The sequence below is a fragment of the Saimiri boliviensis genome, chromosome 2 (genome assembly GCF_048565385.1).
Source record: "Saimiri boliviensis isolate mSaiBol1 chromosome 2, mSaiBol1.pri, whole genome shotgun sequence".
NCBI lineage: Eukaryota > Metazoa > Chordata > Mammalia > Primates > Cebidae > Saimiri > Saimiri boliviensis.
Window position 1 is genome coordinate 81,506,245 of NC_133450.1, and position 22,203 is coordinate 81,528,447.

At 46.0% G+C, this 22,203-nt stretch overlaps 1 protein-coding gene and 2 pseudogenes across 1 annotated transcript in view; 2 read left to right on the forward strand and 1 right to left on the reverse strand.

Annotated features, from left to right (window-relative positions):
• Positions 1 to 9,297, reverse strand: part of EIF3J (eukaryotic translation initiation factor 3 subunit J) — a 29,147-nt gene extending 19,850 nt beyond the window's left edge. The window contains exons 1-2 of the mRNA XM_003929026.4: positions 9,133 to 9,297; positions 8,943 to 9,046 (exon numbers count right to left, since the gene is read on the reverse strand). Of these exons, the coding sequence (XP_003929075.4) occupies positions 8,943 to 9,046; positions 9,133 to 9,169 (141 nt within the window). The 5' untranslated portion in view covers positions 9,170 to 9,297. The remainder of the gene's footprint in view (positions 1 to 8,942; positions 9,047 to 9,132) is intronic.
• Positions 9,298 to 12,762: 3,465 nt separating this feature from the next.
• LOC120363903 (PHD finger-like domain-containing protein 5A pseudogene) lies at positions 12,763 to 13,703 on the forward strand (annotated as a pseudogene).
• A 2,043-nt stretch (positions 13,704 to 15,746) lies between these two features.
• Positions 15,747 to 17,121, forward strand: LOC101040577 (farnesyl pyrophosphate synthase-like; annotated as a pseudogene).
• Positions 17,122 to 22,203: the final 5,082 nt, after the last annotated feature.

Genomic DNA, 22,203 nt, shown 5'->3' on the forward strand with positions numbered 1-22,203 from the left:
TGTTTAAATCTTCACAGAACACAGGAAGGCTGGATCTGTGAGTGATAAGCTGTTTACGCAATGCTTCAGATAGGAGGACCATTTGCTTACTTCTAGAAGGTGCATATTTACAACCCTTCTAAGCAAAAGGTACTGCAAAAAGCTTTAAATGCAGTTAGGTTAATTCTCACAACAGTCCTGTAAGGAAGGTAGTGTTATTCTCCCATTTTACAGAAAAGGAAGCAGAGGACCAGACACAGACATCCTACAAACTCAGTGAAAAACTAAGGGACCTGCTCTGAATGGACCAAAGTTCTTTAAAGTGTCACAGGTACAAAGCTGTAGTTAGAAGAATAAGTTCTGGTGTTCATATTACACAGTAGGGCGACTATAGCTAGTAACAGTATTGTGTATTTCAAGGTTGTTCAATGAGAAAATTTTAAATTATCATCACAAAAAAATGATAAATGTGTAGTGATGAATATGGTAATTACAATGTATATATGCACTGAAACATCACAGTATACCCCATAAATATGTATATTATGTGTCAGTTACAAAAAAAAAAAAAAAATTGCCGGGCGCGGTGGCTCAAGCCTGTAATCCCAGCACTTTGGGAGGCCGAGGCGGGTGGATCACGAGGTCAAGAGATCGAGACCAGCCTGGTCAACATGGTGAAACCCCGTCTCTACTAAAAATACAAAAAAATTAGCTGGGCATGGTGGCGTGTGCCTGTAATCCCAGCTACTCAGGAGGCTGAGGCAGGAGAATTGCCTGAACCCAGGAGGCAGAGGTTGCGGTGAGCTGAGATCGTGCCATTGCACTCCAGCCTGGGTTAACAAGAGCGAAACTCCGTCTCAAAAAAAAAAAAAAAAAAAAAAAAAAAAAAAAAAATTATTTTTAAAAAGTTTTAAATAAACCTTTGAGCCGGGCGCGGTGGCTCAAGCCTATAATCCCAGCACTTTGGGAGGCTGAGGCAGGTGGATCACGAGGTCGAGAGATCGAGACCATCCTGGTCAACATGGTGAAACCCCATCTCTACTAAAAATACAAAAAATTAGCTGGGCATGGTGGCGCGTGCCTGTAATCCCAGCTACTCAGGAGGCTGAGGCAGGAGAATTGCCTGAACCCAGGAGGCGGAGGTTGCTGTGAGCTGAGATCACGCCATTGCACTCCAGTCTGGGTAACAAGAGCAAAACTCCGTCTCAAAAAAATAAATAAATAAAAGAAAAGCATGTTTTAAACACTTGCTTACAAAATTCACTGTACGGTAAACAATTCAATTCAATGGAATAAAGCAGCTCACAATGTAAATAGTAATAATAACATAAAAATAGTATTATAGTAAATATGTCTTCTTCCCTGAATCCTGAAGTTTAAAATAACTATCTGGGAACTAAGTCGCTCGCCTGGGTACTCTGGGAATCTCATCAAAGAGAACGATTAGGACACATATTAAGATATGCCCAGGTAGAGATATACTGGTTACCCACCGTCCTACCTCAAATTGCCTACGGTGGTTTTAAACTAATTTTAAGAAACTGGGCTGGGTGTGGTTGCTCACACCTGTAATCTCAGCACTTCAAGAAGCCAAGGTGAGCAGACCATCTGAGGTCAGGAGTTCAAGACCAGCCTGGCCAACATGGCAAAACCCCATCTCTACTAAAAATGCAAAAAAATAGCAGGGTATGATGGTGTCCACCAGTGGTCCCAGCTGTTTCGAAGATGGAGGTTGCAGTGAGCCAAGATCATGCCACTGAACTCCAGCCTGGACAAGAGAGCAAGACTTCGTCTCAAAAAAAAAAAAAAAGAAAAGAAAAAGAGAAACTGGTCTGCAAGCCTCTGGTACTAACAGGTCAAGAAGGAAGAAGTATGGCTAATAGGAAGCTCCATTTCAACATCCCCAAGGTAAAGAAACAAACTCAACATAGGAGCATTTCTGTTTAATGTTGATACTCCTCAGTTACCCTTCCCAGCAAAACATCACCCCCACCCCACCCATATCACTCCTCCCTTAGTACATTTACACTAACTCTATGTCCACCTCTATCCCTGTCCTTAGTTTCTCCTATCAAAGCATAAACCTTATCCCAGACACCCATCAATGCAGACATAATGAAGCTATCTAAATATTCTCTACTCCATCACAGAATGGATTTTAATAGCACAAGAAGTGGTTCCTATCAACACGCCCTGGGAAGAACCATGACATCTGTTCCTCAATTCATAGAAGGACCATGCAAACCCTGTCACCCACTCCCCAAACTGTTTAAAAGTCTGTCCTGAAGTTACTACCAAACTAGCACTAAGCCCCTAAAGAAAGGAGCATAGTTGTGTCAGCAAAAAGAGACTGGTCACACTTTCAAATAGATGTAATTATAAAAGCTAAAGGCCAGGTAGCTTTCCCCAGGAAATTAGAGAGTTTTTGTTTCCTTAGTTATAAAATTAAGTGTCTAAAAAGTAGATTTAAGGTAGAAAGTTCACCACGCTGCTTCAGAAAAATATGCCCAATTTTCTGTAGACACTAGGAATTTGTAAACTCCAGCAAGTTCAGATAAAATGCAAAAAAGGCTTCCTAGAGAAACACCTAAAATAGGGAACAAGTCTACTACTCACTTCAAAGAACCCTAAATGGTTATTTGGTTCAAGAGACTACCTATGAACATCCAATTAAATCCCTTACCCAATTATTTTTGGCAGCCAAAAAGTCTTTCAACTATAATATCCAATTTATCTTCAAAAGAATCACCCAAGCTGCTCTCCTAAAATGGCTAGCTTCTTAGAACAGCACCTGTTTATAAACTACTTGCTTATCTATACTCTTGCCCTGCAGATACACACCCATCATTTGAGCCATTTCTATGAAATAGATGGCTGCTTTTTAACTTTAAAACCTGCTTCCTAATTGAACACAACTATGTATTAAAAGCAAACCAGAAAACTTTAAATCTTGTTCTTTTTATTTCTAACAGTATGGCCAGCAGTTGGCTGGTTCTGTCGTCATAATATAAAACTACATTATGTCACATGCAATGAGAACATATTTCGGGCTGAAAATGCTTTCCAAGTTAAGCAAGATGTATTTATAGATTGTCAAATAGAAGTAGCTTCAAAAGAGCAAAGAAACTCTTCTGCCCTAGAGCAATAGCCCAGGAACTAACATATACTCCTCCTTTTTTCTTTAAATAATTTGATTTAGGTAAAGCATAATATCTTGCTGGGGAAAAAAAAACAAACAAACATGTTCTGTAAGCTATGCAGTTCTACTCTGAGAGAACTCAGAATTTTGCAATGAGATCTTGGTGTCTACAAGCCAAGGTGCCTGCCTTTGTAAATTCTACTTCATTTAACTCAATTCATTGAGCTTTTAACAAACTACAATGGCTCGGCACTCAGCTGAGGCCCATCTCAATGCCTACCTGTCTCATAATAAGGACAGTTACCAATCTGCTTTAAATTCCTGGCTAAGCAATATCAAGACACTGAACAAGTGGTTTATGTATTTACAATGATCCAGTGTGACAACTACACTAAAATATTTATCAATAACAAACATGCTTCCTAATTCAAAACTTGCGAGTTTATAAAAGAAACTGGCAGGGTATGAAATGATACGATTGAGATTTTCTTGAAAATAATCTGGTTGGAGGTAAATGGGGTTACAGAGGAAACAAGATTGGCCACTGGCTTATTAAATGTTTCTCTCTACTGCATGTTTGAAATTTTCTGTAAGTTACACATACATGTACATACACTCACTCTCTCTTCAAAATACCCATTTTCTGGCAAAATGCCCACCTTCTGAGTAATTTCACATTTCTGTAAAACATAGGTCCTGTTGTCCGAGAGTGGTGGCTCACACCTGTATCCCAGTACTTTGGGAGGTGGAGGCGGGCAGATCATGAGGTCAGGAGATCAAGACCATCCTGGCCAACATGGTGAAACCCCGTTTCTACTAAAAATACAAAAATTAGCTGGGCATGGTGGCACACACCTGTAGTCCCAGCTGCTCAAGGGCTGAGGCTGGAGAATCGCTTGAACCAGGGAGGCAAAGGTTGCAGTAAGTCGAGATCACGCCACTGCACTCCAGCCTGGTGAGTCAGACTCCATTCCAAAAAAAAAAAAAAAATTACAGAACCCATTCTTCAGAAGTTGTTTCCAACGCTTGAAAAATGTCCTTATATGGGCCGGGCGCGGTGGCTCAAGCCTGTAATCCCAGCACTTTGGGAGGCCGAGGCGGGTGGATCACGAGGTCGAGAGATCGAGACCATCCTGGTCAACATGGTGAAACCCCGTCTCTACTAAAAATACAAAAAAATAGCTGGGCATGGTGGCACGTGCCTGTAATCCCAGCTACTCAGGAGGCTAAGGCAGGAGAATTGCCTGAACCCAGGAGGCGGAGGTTGCGGTGAGCCGAGATCGCGCCATTGCACTCCAGCCTGGGTAACGAGCAAAACTCCGTCTTCAAAAAAAAAAAAAAAAAAAAAAAAAAGAAAAATGTCCTTATCTGGTAGATTTAAACTGTTTATTAAAATAGGATCCTAACAGAGGGTTAACAAGTAGGATGAGACAGACTCAACTAAGTCTGTTCCTTAGGATCGCTCTCTCTTTAAATGTGTTGGGCTCTTGCCACATTGCCCAGGCTGGCTTCAAACTCCTAGGTTCAAGCAATCCTCTTGCCTCAGCCTCTTCATGCTCTTTCAAAAGAAATGCTTGAAGCCGGGCGCGGTGGCTCAAGCCTGTAATCCCAGCACTTTGGGAGGCCGAGGCAGGTGGATCACGAGGTCAAGAGATCGAGACCATCCTGGTCAACATGGTGAAACCCCGTCTCTACTAAAAATACAAAACATTAGCTGGGCATGGTGGCGCGTGCCTGTAATCCCAGCTACTCAGGAGGTTGAGGCAGGAGAATTGCCTGAACCAAGGAGACAGAGGTTGCGATGAGCTGAGATTGCGCCATTGCACCCCAGCCTGGGTAACAAGAGCGAAACTCCGCCTCAAAAAAAAAAAAAAAAAAGAAATGCTTTAGCTGGGCATGGTGGCACAGGCCTGTAATCCCAACTACTCAGGAGGCTGAGGCAGGAGAACTGCCTGAACCCAGGAGGCAGAGGTTGCAGTGAGCCGAGATCACGCCATTGCACTCCAGTGTGGGTAACAAGAGTAAAACTCTGTCTCAAAAAAAAAAAAAAAAAGAAATGCTGTATGGTTACAGAAGCAAATGCCTGAGATGGTTGAATACAGCTTTAAGTTTCTCCAAATGCTGTACTCTTTGAATAAGTGTAGCTTCTAACATGCTGCGAGACTAGTAAACTATAGTTAAAGTTATGCTGTCTTTGCTTCCAGTAGGTACTCACTGCCTTCTCAGTCAACACATCCTACATATCATATAAGCAATGGGGAAAGAGTCATATATGCCAAGTGAACAATTCTTTCCATTGCCTCTTCACAACTATCAGGATAGTAAAAAAGGTAAATAAAGCCAGGGTAATGGAAAAGTCTGCTCCCAACTGGGAAAGAGCATAGCCTTTTCTCTCTATATATATTAACAGTTGCACAGTTTCACGTAAGTCTACTTCTGCCACTGCCAGATAGCTATTTGAAAAGTCAAGAAGAGCAAAATACTAGGTCTACTAAATGATAATAAAGTGCTGGAGCAAATTATAATAACAAAGACATCAGTTTTCCTTTCATTTCCCAGGACATTACAAATGACAGTAAACCTGGTTTTTTTTGTATTTTTTTCTGAGACGGAGTTTCGCTCTTGTTACTCAGGCTGGAGTGCAATGGCGTGATCTCGGCTCACAGCAACCTCCGCCTCCTGGGTTCAAGCAATTCTCCTGCCTGAGCCTCCTGTGTAGCTGGGATTACAGGCATGTGCCACCATGCCCAGCTAATTTTTGTATTTTTTTTAGTAGAGACGGGGTTTCACCATGTTGACCAGGATGGTCTCGATCTCTTGACCTCGTGATCCATCCGCCTCGGCCTCCCAAAGTGCTGGGATTACAGGCTTGAGCCACCGCGCCCGGCCAAACCTGTATTTTTAAAGGTTAAGTACTTCTGACATAAACAGAAGACCTCATGGAAACTAAGCCTTGTCTACAACTCCTCACAAAAAGTACAAAAACCTAAGAATTCAGAAATTTGGTGATATGGCCAGGCGTGGCAGCTCATGCCTATAACCCCAGCTCTTTGGGAGGCCTAGGAGGATAGGTCACTTGAGCCGAAGAGTTCGAAACCAGCTTGGGCAACATGGGGAAACCCTATCTCTACTAAAAACATAAAAATTAGCCAGTCTCATAACCCCTCAAAATAAATAGGCCAGGCACAGTGGCTTACACCTGTAATCCCAGCACTTTGGAGGTGAAGGCGAGCAGATCACTTGGAGCTCAGGAATTTGAGACGAGCCTAGGCAACATGGCGAAACCTTGTCTCTCCAAGAGAGGGAAAAAAAAAAAAGCAAAAATTAGCTCGGCACCATGGCATACACACCTGCAATCCCAGCTACTAGGAAGGCTGAGGTTGGAAAATCACTTCAACCTGGGAGGCGGAGGTTGCAGTGAGCGTAGTTATCAAGCCCCTGCACTCCAGGCTGGGCGACAGAGTAAGACCTTGTCTCAAAGGATTAGATAGATAGACAGAGGTAGATACAATTAGCTTAAATTTAAAAAAAAAAATAGAAATGTAGGACTAAAAGAACAACTGGACAAGATGATCTTTGTGGTCCCTTAAAACTTCTAAATTGGCCGGGCGCGGTGGCTCACGCCTGTAATCCCAGCACTTTGGGAGGCCGAGGCGGGTGGATCACGAGGTCAAGACATCGAGACCATCCTGGTCAACATGGTGAAACCCCATCTCTACTAAAAATACAAAAATTAGCTGGGCATGGTGGCGCACGCCTGTAGTCCCAGCTACTAGGGAGGCTGAGGCAGGAGAATTGCCTGAACCCAGGAGGCGGAGGTTGCGGTGAGCCGAGATCACGCCATTGCACTCCAGCCTGGGTAACAAGAGTGAAACTCCGTCTCAAAAAAAAAAAAAAAAAAAAAAAAACTTCTAAATCTCCCACTTTGGGAGGCCGAGGCGGGTGGATCACGAGGTCAAGAGATCGAGACCATCCTGGACAACATGGTGAAACCCCGTCTCTACTAAAAATACAAAACATTAGCTGGGCATGGTGGCGCATGCCTGTAATCCCAGCTACTCAGGAGGCTGAGGCAGGAGAATTGCCTGAACCCAGGAGGTGGAGGTTGCAGTGAGCCGAGACCGCGCCATTGCACTCCAGCCTGGGTAACAAGAGTGAAACTCCGCGCCAAAAAAAAAAAAAAAAAAAAAAAAAACTTCTAAATCTCCAAAACTTGTTGCAAGTCATGAGAATTATATTCATCAGGATCAACATCAAGATTCCTTAATCCCAGGGAGGTTATTCCACGACATTAGTCTAGACCATTCCATTAAAACTTCATTTTCTGCAACTTCTTTCCTAGTATCTCTAATCTTTTCTCTCCATTTGTTAATTTATTCCCAAACTTCATAACAGACGTCCTAACTGCTACTTCCTATATGCATGGAAAAAAATTAAAGGACCAATATGAACCCAAGGCTCAAAAGTGAAAATTGCTACAATGTAAGGGGGTAACTAATATCTTGTAATGAGGTTGGTAACACATGGACAATCTAGTCCCATGTTTCTACAACATGTAAATAAAGCATCTAAGTCTCTTCAAACAATAATCAGTCGATTTATTAACTTCAATGTGTGCAAAGCTTACGACATTCTTGAACCTCAGGCTGTCAATAAGTTGGACATCCACACATCCAACCTCATCTGACTGGGGAGAAACGGGAAAAACTCAAAGCAATGGCCCTATTAAGTTCATAATGATTATCTAGCTTAAATTTTTCAGCCAAGGCAAAAGGATTTATAGGATTCTCCATTAGTGCTTATAAATTAGGAGAAAAAACTTCACTAAATTAAACAAAACTACAAAAGAAAATTTTCCACTTCACACAAAACTTTGTCTGCACAAAGATTTTGAGAACCTGGTAAGAATCTTAACATTCTGGACTTTAGACATGTTAACTACTGTTAAAAAAAAAAAAAAAAAAAAAAAAAAAAACCACGCAGAAGTAAATGTCACAATGCTGTATAATGAGCCCTTAGGAGTTTTCAAAATCAAACGACTGAGGTAAAAATTATTATCTACAAGGCATAGACAAAACAACAACAAAAACCAGAGGACCGTCATCTACTACAACCACCAAACCTTCAATATTTCCTTAGGTGTCATACGTGTGTAGATGACTGTCACTTCTCCATTTTTCGGGTCACAGTGTGGACTACCCAGGTTTCTGTCCACTAACTGTGGGCTCAGTGTTCAGTTCATCCTTTTTATCATGGACAGAGTGAGGGAAGGGAGAGCCAAAAGTTATTTCACTTTACTGTTTCTAGCTGTCCAGTGTGGAGGAATAAAAGGTTGAAATTCAACTACAGTATTTCACTCATTTAATCCCTCGAACAAACTGTCTAAGTAGACGTCAGGGTCACAAATGAGTTACTGGCCCTGGGATGACCTGAGCTCAAAAAGGCAGGCGAGTTTCAAAACTTTCCATATGGATAAAATACGGGGCTCAATTCCCAACTTCCTGGTCTCATTCAGGCGAGGGGCTCAGGCCCGTGAAGCTTGCACGTGGGCCGACCTGGCCGATGCTGTCACTTTTCGTCGCCAGTCGGCGGATGGGATAAAGGCCGGAGCGCAGACCCTCAACCGGCGAGAGAGTCCGGAAGGCCAAGCTGCCAGTCTTCGGCCCACATGGCCGGCAAGCGGAGGTAAAGGGAGCACCGCCGGGCCCTAGGCTCGCGCCCGGATCCACAGCCCGCAGGCCAGGGCGGCGCCCCAGGGCCCATAATCGGCCCGCGACAGCGCCAAGCCGCTCCCGCGCTGCCCGCTGCCCTAGCCCGCACCCACCTTGACGTCCTCGTCTTCGTCCTCGCCTTCCCAGCGGTCCCCGCCGGCAGTGCTGCCGCCCCCAACCTTCCGCACTGGGTCTTCCACCGAGAATGCGTCCGCGTCTACGGAAGAGAGCAAGCCGCGTTAGTGCCTGCCACGGCGTGGGGCCGGCACCAGCCCGGGCCCTGCCCCCGGAACTTCTCCTCACCCCAGGAGTCGGAGTCCCCCGCCGCCGCCGCCGCCATCTCGAGCCGGGTGTGAGCGTGTGTGAGGGGGAAGAGCTACCCAGCAGTTAGCGCCGCGGAGGTGAGTCACTGGGTTTGCTCTCGTTGGCCAGCGCGGAGCAGGCTGGGACCGTGGCTGACCGTGCGCTGAGCTGAGGCCACGCCCCCTCAGGCGGCGGCGGCGACGCGCGCAGGCAAGAAGGGGGCGTGGTCCGCGGCCGGCGGCGCAGAGGGGCGGAGGGAGGGGCGCAGGGAGGGGCGGAGGGAAGGCCGCAAGGAGGGGCGGAGGAAAGGGCGCAGGGAGGAGCGCAAGGAGGGGCGGAGAGAGGGGCGCAGGGGGCGTAGGAGGCATAGGAGTTCTGGGTCCGGCGTGCAGGTCCCTACAACGCAGAGTAGTACTGGAGTTCGTGGAGCTGAGAGACAGCCGCCGACTCTGGGCCCGAGCAGGAAACCTAAGGGCCGGGAAGCTAATAGAGCGGTCCTTTGCCTGGCGCCTGAACCTCGCCAGTCTTCGTCGCCCCTCCCCTGCCAATGCCTACCCCGCTCATACCCAAGGGTGCGCTGTCCCTCTGGTCACTGTGATCACTGTCCATGGCCGCCAGCGAATACCCACGCCGCGCTCAGAAGAGGGCCCTGAGGCCATGCCCGCCGGTGAGGGTTGTGGCCGGGCTTCCGGGGTCGCGCGCTAGGTGGAGGGGACCTCTCTGGAATCTGGAGGGCGCGGGACGCAGATGCAGGAACGAGAGGGGAGAGCCGCACGTCCCTGGCATGTTTGCCTTGCGTTAGTAATGAAGAGATCGAAGAGAACCTCAGTCTTCGAGGCTTTTCCCTTCCTGTGAGCCCCTTTGAAGCCAGCACCTTTTTTTCTTTCGCAGAACAATTTCGGACCTCCTGGGTCTATGCTAGGTATAAGGTGTATCTTTGTCCTCAGTCAAGTAGCAAAGATAGACATGTGAATAAATTTCGGCACTGTGATGACTGCAACAGAAAGCAGCATTATGAGGTTGAATGTAAAAGGATAACATTAGCGGCGGCAGGGGCCGGGAGATGAAGGAAAGCTTCCTGAGGTAGGCGCTAGCGAAACTGAAGTTGGAGAGAGCAAGTGACATTTGCTCAACTGCGTGTCCGATAGAAAAAACTCCAGTGGTCCCTCACCTGACTGAGTGGCCCAGTCGGAGATAAACGGAACAAGTACACTAACCAGAAAGGGCAAGATGGGCTAAACTCCACCCTTGGGCCACACTGGGTTCCCCCGCAGAATTTTAAAGCGCTAGTCAGTTCATGGATTTTGTTTTTGTTGTATTCGCAATTTACGTTCAAATATGTAATACACGAACTTGGTACAACATTCATGTGATGACGGGGTGGGTACGGAGGCAGGACGTGGTGTGTCAACGCCTGTAATCCCAGCACTTCCAGAGGCAGAGGCGAGCACTTGAGGTCGGAGTTCCAGACGAACCTGGCCAGTATGGTGAAACCCCATCTCTACTAAAAATACCAAAATTGATCGGGTGTGGTGGTTCACACGGTAATCCCAGCACTTTGGGAGGCCGAAGTGGGCGGATTACCTGAGGTCAGGAGTTCGAGACCAGCCTGGCCAACATGGTAAAACCCTGTGTCTACTAAAAACAAAAATAAGCTGGGTGTGGTGGTGGGCATCTGTAATCCCAACTACTAGGGAGGCTGAGGCAGGAGAAACCTGGGAGCCAGCGGTTGCAGTGAGCCGAGATCACACCACTGCACTCCAGCCTGGGCGACAGAGCAAGACTCCGTCTCAATATATATATACACAAAAATTGACCCGGGTGGTGGTGGGCACCTGTAACCCCAGCCACTCGGAAGACTGACTCAGGAGAATCACTTAAACCCGAGAGGCAGAGGTTGAAGTGAGCCAAGATCACCTCACTGCTCTCCAGCCTGGGCAACAGAGTGAGGCTCTATAAAAAAAAATAAAAATAAAAAAAATAAAAATAAAATAAAAAAAACAACAAGGTACAGTTATCAGCCTCTTCACTCTATTCTTTCTAGCTGTAACCACTGTTCCTCCTTTCTGGTGTATCTTTTCAGAGTCTACAAATAAATGTTTTATAAAGATGGTCCTTCGGCCAGGCCCAGTGCCTTATGCCTGTAATCTGAGCACTTTAGGAGGCTGAAGCGGGTGGATCACCTGAGGTCAGGAGTTCGAGACCAGCCTGGCCAATGGGGTGAAAACCCATCTCTACTAAAAATACAAAAGTTACCCCTGTAGGGCTGTTGGGCCCCACAGGGTCGTGGGGTGTCCCTTATGCTGTGCTGAGGTGTAGGATCCAAGAAGCAAAGAGACAGGACACTGGTGAAGAGCATCTGGACTTTGGGGGCCATGCCACCTGTGAGCAGAGATCAGCGGGGGTCCCAAATGCCCAGAAGCATCTGTATTTATTAGATACAAGCATAGGGCAGGGTCATGAGTGAGGTCATCATCTATAGGCTTAGTAATAGGGCATAATCACATGAGTCACAAGTGAGGGTGCCACCCCATTATGTCACCTGGGCAGAGAGGTGGGCCGTGCGCAGTAGGGGGCCAAGCTGTGTGCAGTAGTAGAGGGTCGTGTACAGAAAAGGGGTCCACCCCCATTAGGTCACCGAGGCAAGGAGGTGGGCTGTGTGCAACAGGTGTTGTGCACAACACTTCTTATCTGGGGGCTGAAGACCTCAAAGGATTTCTAATAGAAGGATACTGTAAGCCAATGCAGTGGGAGCTGACAAACTTGCGCTCTTCTCTTAAGATATTTATGGGAGGATGATTTGAGCTAGCACAGAGTGAGAAAAGACTGACAGGGTGTACAGCTGCCATGACTGGTCACACCAGAGGGGTTCTTCTCCCTGTTATTTTCTCAGGCCTGAGGCCTACTTACCACAGGAACTGGATGCAAGATACTACAACTCCTTTATCGGAGGAGAGGCTCTTACTCCAAGCCTGCTGTACAGTGTATGCCCTTTCAGGCAGGGATACCACCACCTGGGTCTTTGGTTCTTGTCCTGGTCTGGCTGTTTTCCCATGTACTGCTTCTGTTATGTGACTGTTCTAGGCATTCCTCCTACTACAAACTACAAACTGGTTATATAGAAGGATTCTATAAATCAGTACTAAATGTGTCAGTACAGCTCTGACTACAATACCTATATGAATATAGAAAGATTATATAGGCTGGGCGTGGTGGCTCACGCCTGTAATCCTAGCACTTTGGGAGGCTGAGGTGGGTGGATCACCTGAGGTCAGGAGTTCAAGACCAGCCTGGCCATCATGGTGAAACCCCATTTTTTTGTTGTTGTTGTTAAAAAATTAAATTTAGGCTGGGCGTGGTGGCTCAAGCCTGTAATCCCAGCACTTTGGGAGGCCGAGACAGGTGGATCACGAGGTCAAGAGATCGAGACCAACCTGGTCAACATGGTGAAACCCCGTCTCTACTAAAAATACAAAAAAATTAGCTGGGCATGGTGGCGCGTGCCTGTAATCCCAGCTACTGGGGAGGCTGAGGCAGGAGAATTGCCTGAACCCAGGAGGCGGAGATTGCAGTGAGCCGAGATCGTGCCATTGCACTCCAGCCTGGGTAACAAGCGAACCTCTGTCTCAAAAAATAAAATAAAATAAAAAATAAAAATTGCCGGTGGCCGGCTTCGTTGGGAACTATGGCTAAACATCATCCTGATTTGATTTTTTGCCAGAAACAGGCTGGTGTTAGTGATGGCAAGTGTGTGATTTGTGACTCCTATGTGCGTCCCTGCACTCTGGTTCGCGTATGTGATGAGTGTAACTATGGATCTTACCAGGGGCGCTGTGTGATCTGTGGAGGCCCTGGGGTCTCTGATGCCTATTATTGTAAGGAGTGTACCATCCAGGAGAAGGATAGAGATGGCTGCCCAAAGATTGTTAATTTGGGGAGCTCTAAGACAGATCTCTTCTATGAACGCAAAAAATATGGCTTCAAGAAGAGGTGATTCGTTGGTGGCCCCTTCCTTCCCCCCACATCAAGGTGCTGCAGCTACCAGAAAAGAGACCTACTACTACCAGCGGAAAGGGAGCAGAGCACAGAGCATCACCAGGAATGTCTGCTAGTGTACTGGCAGCTTTCCACTCTCCTCTCACCCAAACATGGGGTATGGATGGAAAAGGATTCTTCACAGAGCACTCTGGCACACTATCAGAGAAAAATTGATACATTAGTTAGTAGTGTTTCTTGAATTTGAGAAGCAAAGATCTTGTCTCCATATTGATATGTTCTTCAACAACCAAGATCTTCTAAAAAGAAATAATATTTTAGTCTTCTGCTTGAGGAGTTGACTGTGAAGCTATGCCCAGTGAAAAACATGTTCCTGCAGCAGCTCCGGTGGCAACTGTCTTGAGGAACCTTCGGTGTGTGGTGGGAAGCGATCAGAACAAGAAATGTAGGCATTTACTCTTTTGTGCTGGTGTTATGTTATTTCCTTCTTAGAAATTGGAAACCTTTTCTGTTGCTATTATATTAATAAAGTTGGTGTTTATTTTCTGGTAAAAACAAAAAAACAAAATAAATAAATAAATAAATAAATAAAAATAAAAATTAAATTTAAAAAAAAGATTATATAGAACTAAGTATGCTAGATATAATTATTAAGTATTATTATATAAGCTAGGTATATGTAAGCAGTAAGTTATATTTCAGGCACTAATTCTAGAAACTAATATATGATTATATATAAAGGATTATATAAAGGAAATAGCTGAGTAATAACACTATAAACTAAGATATTCTTCAGGCACTAATTGTGCCTGGGGTCTGGACAGTTCTCCTTCCTCGGTGCGCATAGGGGGTGTTACCCACAACCCCGGCATGGTGGCATGTGCCTGTAGACTAAAAAAAAAAAAAAAAAAAAAAATGTGTGAGGCCATGATCTACAGGCAGCCATTTATAAAGGTGGGTTGCAGTCAGGCACAGTGGCTTATGTGTGTAGCTCTGGCACTCTGGGAGACGGAAGCGGGAGGATCGCTTGAGCCCAGGAGTTCAAGACCAGCCTGGCCAACATGGTGAGACCCCTATCTCTACAAAAAAAAAAAAATAATAATAATAGCCAGACGTAGTGGTGTGCACCTGTGGTCCTGTGGTCCCAGCTACTCAGGAGGCTGAGGCAGTGGAGGTCGCCCATGTTCTGGCCACTGCACTCCAGCCTGGGCATCAAGGTGACACGACCAAAAAGAAAAAAAGCAGTGAACTGGAAGGAGGCAAGAAAGAAGGCAGGAAAAGTAAGTCCCTAGGGGCACAATCTATCTTACTCACAATTGTAACTCCAACATTTGGCATAGTGCCTAATACTTAAGTATTTTATGAATTAATTAAATGAGAAGAACAAAAGCCTGAATTAAGGCAATGGCAATGGATAAGAAGAAACCAATTTGAGAAATATCTAAAGGTCAGAGTCAGTGGAACTTAGTGACTGTAATAGTTAATTTTATTTATCAGCATGGCTAGGCTATGGTACCCATGTTACTCAGTTTTTGGTCAAACACTAGTTGTTGCTATGAATGTATTTGTTAGATGTGATTAACATTTAAATCAGTAGACGTTCATTAAAATAGATTACCCTCTGTAATGAGGGTGAGCCATTTCCAGTCAGTCCAAATTAAGAAGAGACCCTTAGGAAGAAGCAATTCAGCCTTTAGACTGCAGCATCAAATCTCCCTGGGTCTCCAGCATGTTTGCTTGCCCTGTAGATTTCAGACTTGCCAGGTCTCAGAATAATGTGAGCCAATTCCTTAAAATAAATCTCTTTCTAAATATACACACATCCCATTGGTTTTGTTTCTCTGGAGAACCCAGACTAATAGTTTCTGACTGGATTTGGAGGAGGATGGGAAGGGAGAAATAGAAGATAGATGATGCCTTTGGAGATTGAGTGACACTTATCTAGTTGCTTAAGTCAAAAACCTGAAAACTGGTCAGGCCTGCCTGTTACAGGCTCATGCCTGTAATCCTAGCACTTTGGGAGGCTGAGACAGGCAGATCATTTGAGGTCAGTAATTCAAGACCAGTCTGGCCAACATGATGAAACCCTGAGACCACTAAATACACAGAAATTAGCCGGGCGTGGTGGCACATGCCTGTAATCCTAGCTCCTCAGGAGGCTAAAGCAGGAGAATTCCTTGAAACAGGGAGACAGAGGTTGCAGTGAGTCAAGATTGTGCCACTGCTTTCCAGCCTGAGAGACACTCCATCTCAAAAAAAAAAAAAAAAAAAAAAAAAAAAAAAAAAAAAAGCCAGGTGCAGTGGCTTATCCCATCACTTTGGGAGGCCAAGGCAGGCAGATCACCTGAGGTCAGGTGTTTGAGACCGGCTTGGCCAACATGGCAAAACCCTGTCTCTACTAAAAATAAAAAAATTACCTGGGTGTGTTGGCAGGCACCTATAATACTAGCTACTCAGGAGACTGAGGCAGGAGAATCTCTTGAACCTGGGAAGCAAAGGTTGCAATGAGCCGAGATCGCACCATTGCACTCTAGCCTGGGTGACAAGAGCGAAACTCTGTCTCAAAAAAATAAAATAAAATAAAAGAGGAGCAGCAACCCACATCCAGGAACAGATCCCTTTGCTCCTCTCTCAGAATGAATGGAGACCAGAAATCAGTTGTTTATATGCAAGAAAAGTAGGATTTTGGTCCTGGCCCAGAGGCTCACACCTGTAATCCCAGCACTTTGGGAAGGCGGGCAGGTCATGAGGTCAAGAGACCGAGACCATCCTGGCCAACATGATGAAACCCCATCTCTACTAAAAATACAAAATAATTAGCTGGGCATGGTGGCACACACCTGTAGTCCCAGCTACTCAGGAGGCTGAGGCAGGAGAATCACTTGAATCCAGGAGGTGGATGCCGCAGTGAGCCAAGATTGTGCCACTGCACTCCAGCCTGGTGACAGTGCAAGACTCCATCTCAAAAAAAAAAAAAAAAAAAAAAGGAGCAGGATATTTCAATATTTCATTCAGTACTTCTCCCAGGTCATTATGGTGCTGACTGAAGATAAGATGGGGCACCCAGAGACAGGAGATGCTATTGCCTGACTCAGGGAGTTTCGTGGAGTACAGTGCCATTGGAGGCAAGTATCGCAGCGGTTTGACGGTGCTGGTAGCATTCTGGGAGCTGGTGGAGCTGAGGAAACAGAATGCTGATAGTCTCCAGTGGGCCCTGGTGTGTGGAACTGCTATAAGCTTTCTTCCTGATGGCAGGTTACATCATGGATTCATCCCTCACCTGCCAGGGACAGATCTGCTGGTATCGGAAGCTGGCCGCAGGTTTGGATGCCATCTATGATGCTATGCTTCTGGAAGCATATATCTACCGCCTGCTGAAGCTCTATTGCCAGGAGCAGCCCTATTACCTCAATCTGATTGAGCTCTTTCTGCAGAGTTCCTATCAGAATGAGATTGGGCAGACCCTGGACCTCATCACAGCCCCCCCAGGGCAATGCAGATCTTGGCAGATTCACTGAAAAGAGGTACACATCTATTGTCAGGCACAAAACAGGTTTCTACTCCTACTTTCCTGTAGCTGCAGCCATGTCCATGGCAGGAATTGATGGTGAGAAGGAGCACCCCAATGCCAAGAAGATCCTGCTGGAGATGAGAGTTCTTTCAGATTCAGGATGATTATCTTGACCTCTTTGGGGATCCCAGTGTGACTGGCAGAGTTGGCACTGACATCCAGGACAACATGCAGCTGGTTGGTGGTTCAGTGTCTGCCACAGGCCACTCCCAGAACAGTACCAGATCCTGAAGGAGAATTACAGGTAGAAGATGCCCCAGGTGAAGGCAGTTTATGAGGAGGTAGATTTGCCAGCCGTGTTCTTGCGGAGAGGAAGATAGTTACGGCCACTCATTATGGGTCTCATTGAACAATATGCAGTGCCCCTGCCCCCAGCTATCTTTCTTGGGCTTTCGTGCAAAATCTACAAGCAGAAAAAGTGACCTAGAGACTACAAAGGCAGGGAGAGGAGGCTCTCAATAAATAAGTAAAAACCAAAGATGACGAAGAAGGCCGGGTGCTGTGGCTCATTCCTGTAATTCCAGCATTTGGGAGGCTGAGGGGGGCAGATCACTTGAGGTCAGGAATTCGAGACCAGCCTGGACAACATGGTGAAACCTGTCTCTACTAAAAATACAAAAATTAGCCAGGTGTGGTGGCTCATGCCTGTCATTCCAGCTATTCCAGCTACTTGGGAGGTTGAGGCAGGACAATGGCTTGAACCTGGGAGGTGAAGGTTGTAGTGAGATGAGATTGAACCACTGCACTCCAGCCTGGGTGACACTCTGTCAAAAGAAAAAAATTGGGGGATGTGGGTTGAAGGTACTATGGAAAGATACATGGGCTTGGTGAATGCAGCATTGCTTTCGAAGCAGAAATTGAGAATTTGTTTACAGTGGTGTGCATACTGCTTTTTCAAATGAAGAAGCAGGCCAGGCGCAGAGGCTCACGCCTGTAATCCCAGCACTTTGGGAGGCCGAGGCAGGTGGATCACGAGGTCAAGAGATCGAGACCATCCTGGTCAACATGGTGAAACCCCGTGTCTACTAAAAATACAAAAATTAGCTGGGCATGGTGGCGCACGCCTGTAGTCCCAGCTACTAGGGAGGCTGAGGCAGGAGAATTGCTTGAACCCAGGAGGCAGAGGTTGGGGTGAGCCAAGATCGCGCCATTGCACTCCAGCCTGGGTTAACAAGAGCGAAACTCCGTCTCAAAAAAAAAAAAAAAAAAAAAAAAAAAATCAAATGAGGAAGCAGGAAAACAAGGATCTAGAACTATGTGTTAGGGACCTCATTTAGTCCATAAAACTTGTGCCAGATGCTGTGGCTCATGCCTGTGATCCCAGCACTTTGGGAGGCTGAGGCGGAAGGATTATCTGAAGTCAGGAGTTCAAGACCAGGCTGGCCAACCTGGTGAGACCCTGTCTCTACTAAAAATACAAGAAATTAGCCAGGCATGGTGGTGCAGTCCTGTAATCCCAGCTACTCCGGAGGCTGAAGCAAGGGAATCACTTGAACCTGGGAGGCGGAGGTTGCAGTGAGCCGAGATCGTGCCACTGCCTTCAGCCTGGGCAACAGAGTGAGACTTCGTTTCAAAACAAAAAACACAACAAAGAGCCAGGCGCGGTGGCTCAAGCCTGTAATCCCAGCACTTTGGGAGGCCTAGGCGGGTGGATCACGAGGTCAAGAGATCGAGACCATCCTGGTCAACATGGTGAAACCTGTCTCTATTAAAAATACAAAAAAACATTAGCTGGGCATGGTGGCGCATGCCTGTAATCCCAGCTACTCAGGAGGCTGAGGCAGGAGAATTGCCTGAACCCAGGAGGCGGAGATTGCGGTGAGCCTAGATTGGGCCATTGCACTCTAGTCTGGGTAACAAGAGTGAAACTCCGTTTCAAAACAACAACAACAACAACAACAACAACAAAAAACACAACAAACTTGTGATTCACATGTTAGTTTCTAGGGAAGCCCTATAATCACAAATGCAGTGACAGTATTCCCATTTTACAGATGAGCAGACTAGGTAATCAATGTTCCTTAACAAATTAACATTAAAACTTCTGTCAATAAATTCCAGGCCAGGCACAGTGGCTCATGTCTAAAATGCCAGCACTTAGGGAGGTGGAGGCAGTGGGATCACTTGAGCCCAGTTCAAGACCAGCCTACATGGCGAGACCCCATCTCTACAAAAAATAAAAGATTAGCCGGGCATAGTGGCACACACTTGTAGTCCCAGCTACTCAGGAGGCTGAAGTGGGAGGATCACTTGAGCCTGAGAGGTTGAGGTTGCAGTGAGCCATGATCATGCCACCACACTCCAGCCTGGGCAATAGAGCCAGTCCATCTCAAAAAAAGTTTCATCATGGTCAGGCACAGTGGCTTATGCCTGTCATTCTAACACTTTGGGAGGCAGAGGCGGGTAGATCACCTGAGGTCAGCAGTTCTACCATCTACTCAGGAGGCTGAGGCAGGAAAATCTCTTGAACTCCGGAGGTGGAGGTTGCAGTGAGCCGAAATCCTGCCACTGCACTCCAGCCTGGGTGACAGCAAGGCTTTGTCTCAAAAAAAAAAAAAAAAAAAAAGAAAAAAAAATCATTAAAGCCATAGAAGAGTAAATAAAAAGCACAAATGAAGCAGAGCTGCTTATAGCTCTTTTTTTTTTTTTTTTTTTTTTTTTTTGAGACGGAGTTTTGCTCTTGTGGCCTAGGCTGGAGTGCAGTGGTGTGATCTTGGCTCACTGCAACCTCTGCCTCTCAGGTCCAATCGATTCTCCTGCCTCAGACTCCTGAGTACCTTGGATTATAGGCATGTGACACCATGCCCAGCTAATTTTTTGCATTTTTAGTAGAGACAGGGTTTCATCATGTTAGCCAGCCTGGTCACAAACTTCTAACCTCAGGTGATCTACCCACCTCAGCTTGCCAAAGTGCAGGGATTACAGGGGTAAGCCACTGCACCTGGCCTTGTAGCTTCTTTTTAAGAGAAAGTACCTTAAGCATCAAACTCAAAATCTTATAAGGATGGACTAGGTTAAGGCTGAAGAGCAGATTGTTTTAACTGCAGAGAGGGTCAAAACCCCTATTTATATAACTGCAAAATGATGGAGTCATTACAATTTTTAAAATGACTTCTTGGGAAAAAGAGTACATGTGAAAAATTTTTTTTTCAGTGGGGCACAGTGGCTCATGCCTGTAATCTAAGACTTCTGGGAGGCTGAGGCAGACGGGTGGACCACTTGAGATCAAGAGTTCGAGACCAGTCTGGCCAACATGGTGAAACCCTGTCTCTACTAAAAATACAAAAATTGGCTAGGTGTCATGGTGCACGCCTGTAGTCCCAGCTACTAGGGAGGCTGAGGTGGTAGAATAGCTGGAACCTGTGAGGCAGAGGTTGCAGTGAGCTGAGATCACATGACTGCACTCCAGCCTGGGTGACAGGGAGATTCCATCTCAATAAATAAATAATTTTTTTATTTATATGATTTAATAAAGTTAAATGCAATTTTTCATTTTAAACCAAAACGAAAAACCAAAACTCTACCCCCATGAGTCTTTAGACATGAGACTTCATTCAACTTTCATATACTTTTCCATACTTACTTTTACAAGGTGCCATAAAATCCTAGAGTACCTTCCCATTCCTGCCTGGCCAGCAGAAAAAACATGCCTTCCTCAGGGAGTGCCTAAAATCCGCATGGTTAGTAAGCTCTCAGTAAACCACACAAGCCATACTCTCCCCAAAACCGTAACAATCTCCTGACCTGACTGGCCACTATAACGCTATCACCCAATGCATTAACCATCTTAGAGAAAGTGAATACTTTGCATGGAGAGTTGTGTAACTCCTAACTGGCCTCCCACCCACCCACTCTATTTCCAAAGTGATCTTTTAAAATACACACCTGATCATTTACTCCCCTAACTGAGCCTCTCTTCCCCACAGCCAAAGCTAGTTTTAGCCCTTTAACAAACATTTTAAGGATCGTGACTTTACTGGCAGATTTTAAGCTTAAGATTTTAAGGCATTGTCTGTTTTGCCACCTTCTACCATTCACAGAGCCCGGCATGGTGCTTAGTACATAGTAAAGTAGTGGTTTTGGTTTTTGTTTGTTGTTTTTGAGACTGAGTCTCACCTTGGCACCCAGGCTGGAGTGCAATGGCATGATTTTGGCTTACTGCAACCTCCGCCTCCCTGCTTCAAGCGATTCTTCTGCCTGCCTCAGCCTCCTGAATAGCTGGGACTACAGGCGCCCGCCACCACACCCGGCTAGTTTTTGTATTTTTAGTAGAGATGGATTTTCACAATGTTGGTGGGGCCTCTTGATTTACCTGCCGCGGCCTCCCAGTGTACGGGGATTACAAGTGTGACCACGCCTGGCGGTAGTAGGTTTTTTTTTTTTTTTTTCTTTTGAGACGGAGTCTTGCTGTGTCACCCAGGCTGGAGTGCAGCGGTGCCATCTTGGCTCACTGCAACCTCCACCTTCCGGGTTCAAGGGATTTTCCTGCCTCAGCCTCCTGAGTAGCTGGGACTACAGGTGCCCACCACCACGCCCAGCTATTTTTTTTTTTTTTTCCTTTTCTGGAGACAGAGTTTTACTCTTGACACCCAGGCTGGAGTGCAATGGCACAATCTCCACTCACTGCAACCTCAGCCTCCCAAGTAGCTGGAATTACAGGCGCGTGCCACCGCACCTAGCTATTTTTGGTAAGAGATGGGGTTTCACCACGTTTGCCAGGCTGGTCTCAAACTCCTGACCTGAGGTGATCCACCTGCTTTGGCCTCCCAAAGTGTTGGGATTACAGGCGTGAGCCACCTTGCCCCAACCGCCCAGCTAATTTTGGTATTTTTAGTAGAGACGGTTTTCACCATGTTGTCCAGGAAGGTCTTGAACTGATCTCAAGTGATCCATCTACCTTGGCCTCCCAAAGCACTGGGATTACAGGCATGAGCCACCACTCCCTGCCAGTAATGTCATTTTAAAAATGATTCTTTACTGCCATTAGGAAGGCCATTTAACACTGCCTTGAACAAATATTGTCACACATGAAGTATAACACTACTTGATTATGATGATGATGGCCACTAAAAGCTTTTGAGAGTCTCCTCTGTTGCTCAAGCTGGAGTGCAGTGGTGTGATCTCAGCTTACTGCAACCTCTGGCTCCCGGACTCAAGTGATTCTCCTGCCTCAGCCTCCCAAGTAGCTGGGATTACAGGCACCCACCACTATACCCAGCTAATTTTTTGTATTTTTAGTAGAGACAGGGCTTCACCATTTGGCCAGGCTGGTCTTGAACTCCTGACCTCGTAATTTGCCTGCCTTGGCCTCCCGAACTGCTGGGATTACAGGTGTGAACCACCGTGCCTGGCCTAAGAGCTCTCTTTAAAAATGCAACCTACTGCTGTTTCTTAAAAACCCTCTTTGACCACCTGTGGTTTTGTGGTATTACAATACCCTGATTCTACTGCTCATTCCTGCCTTCTTGACATCTCTCAAACTGTGTGTATGGTTCTCATCCCTT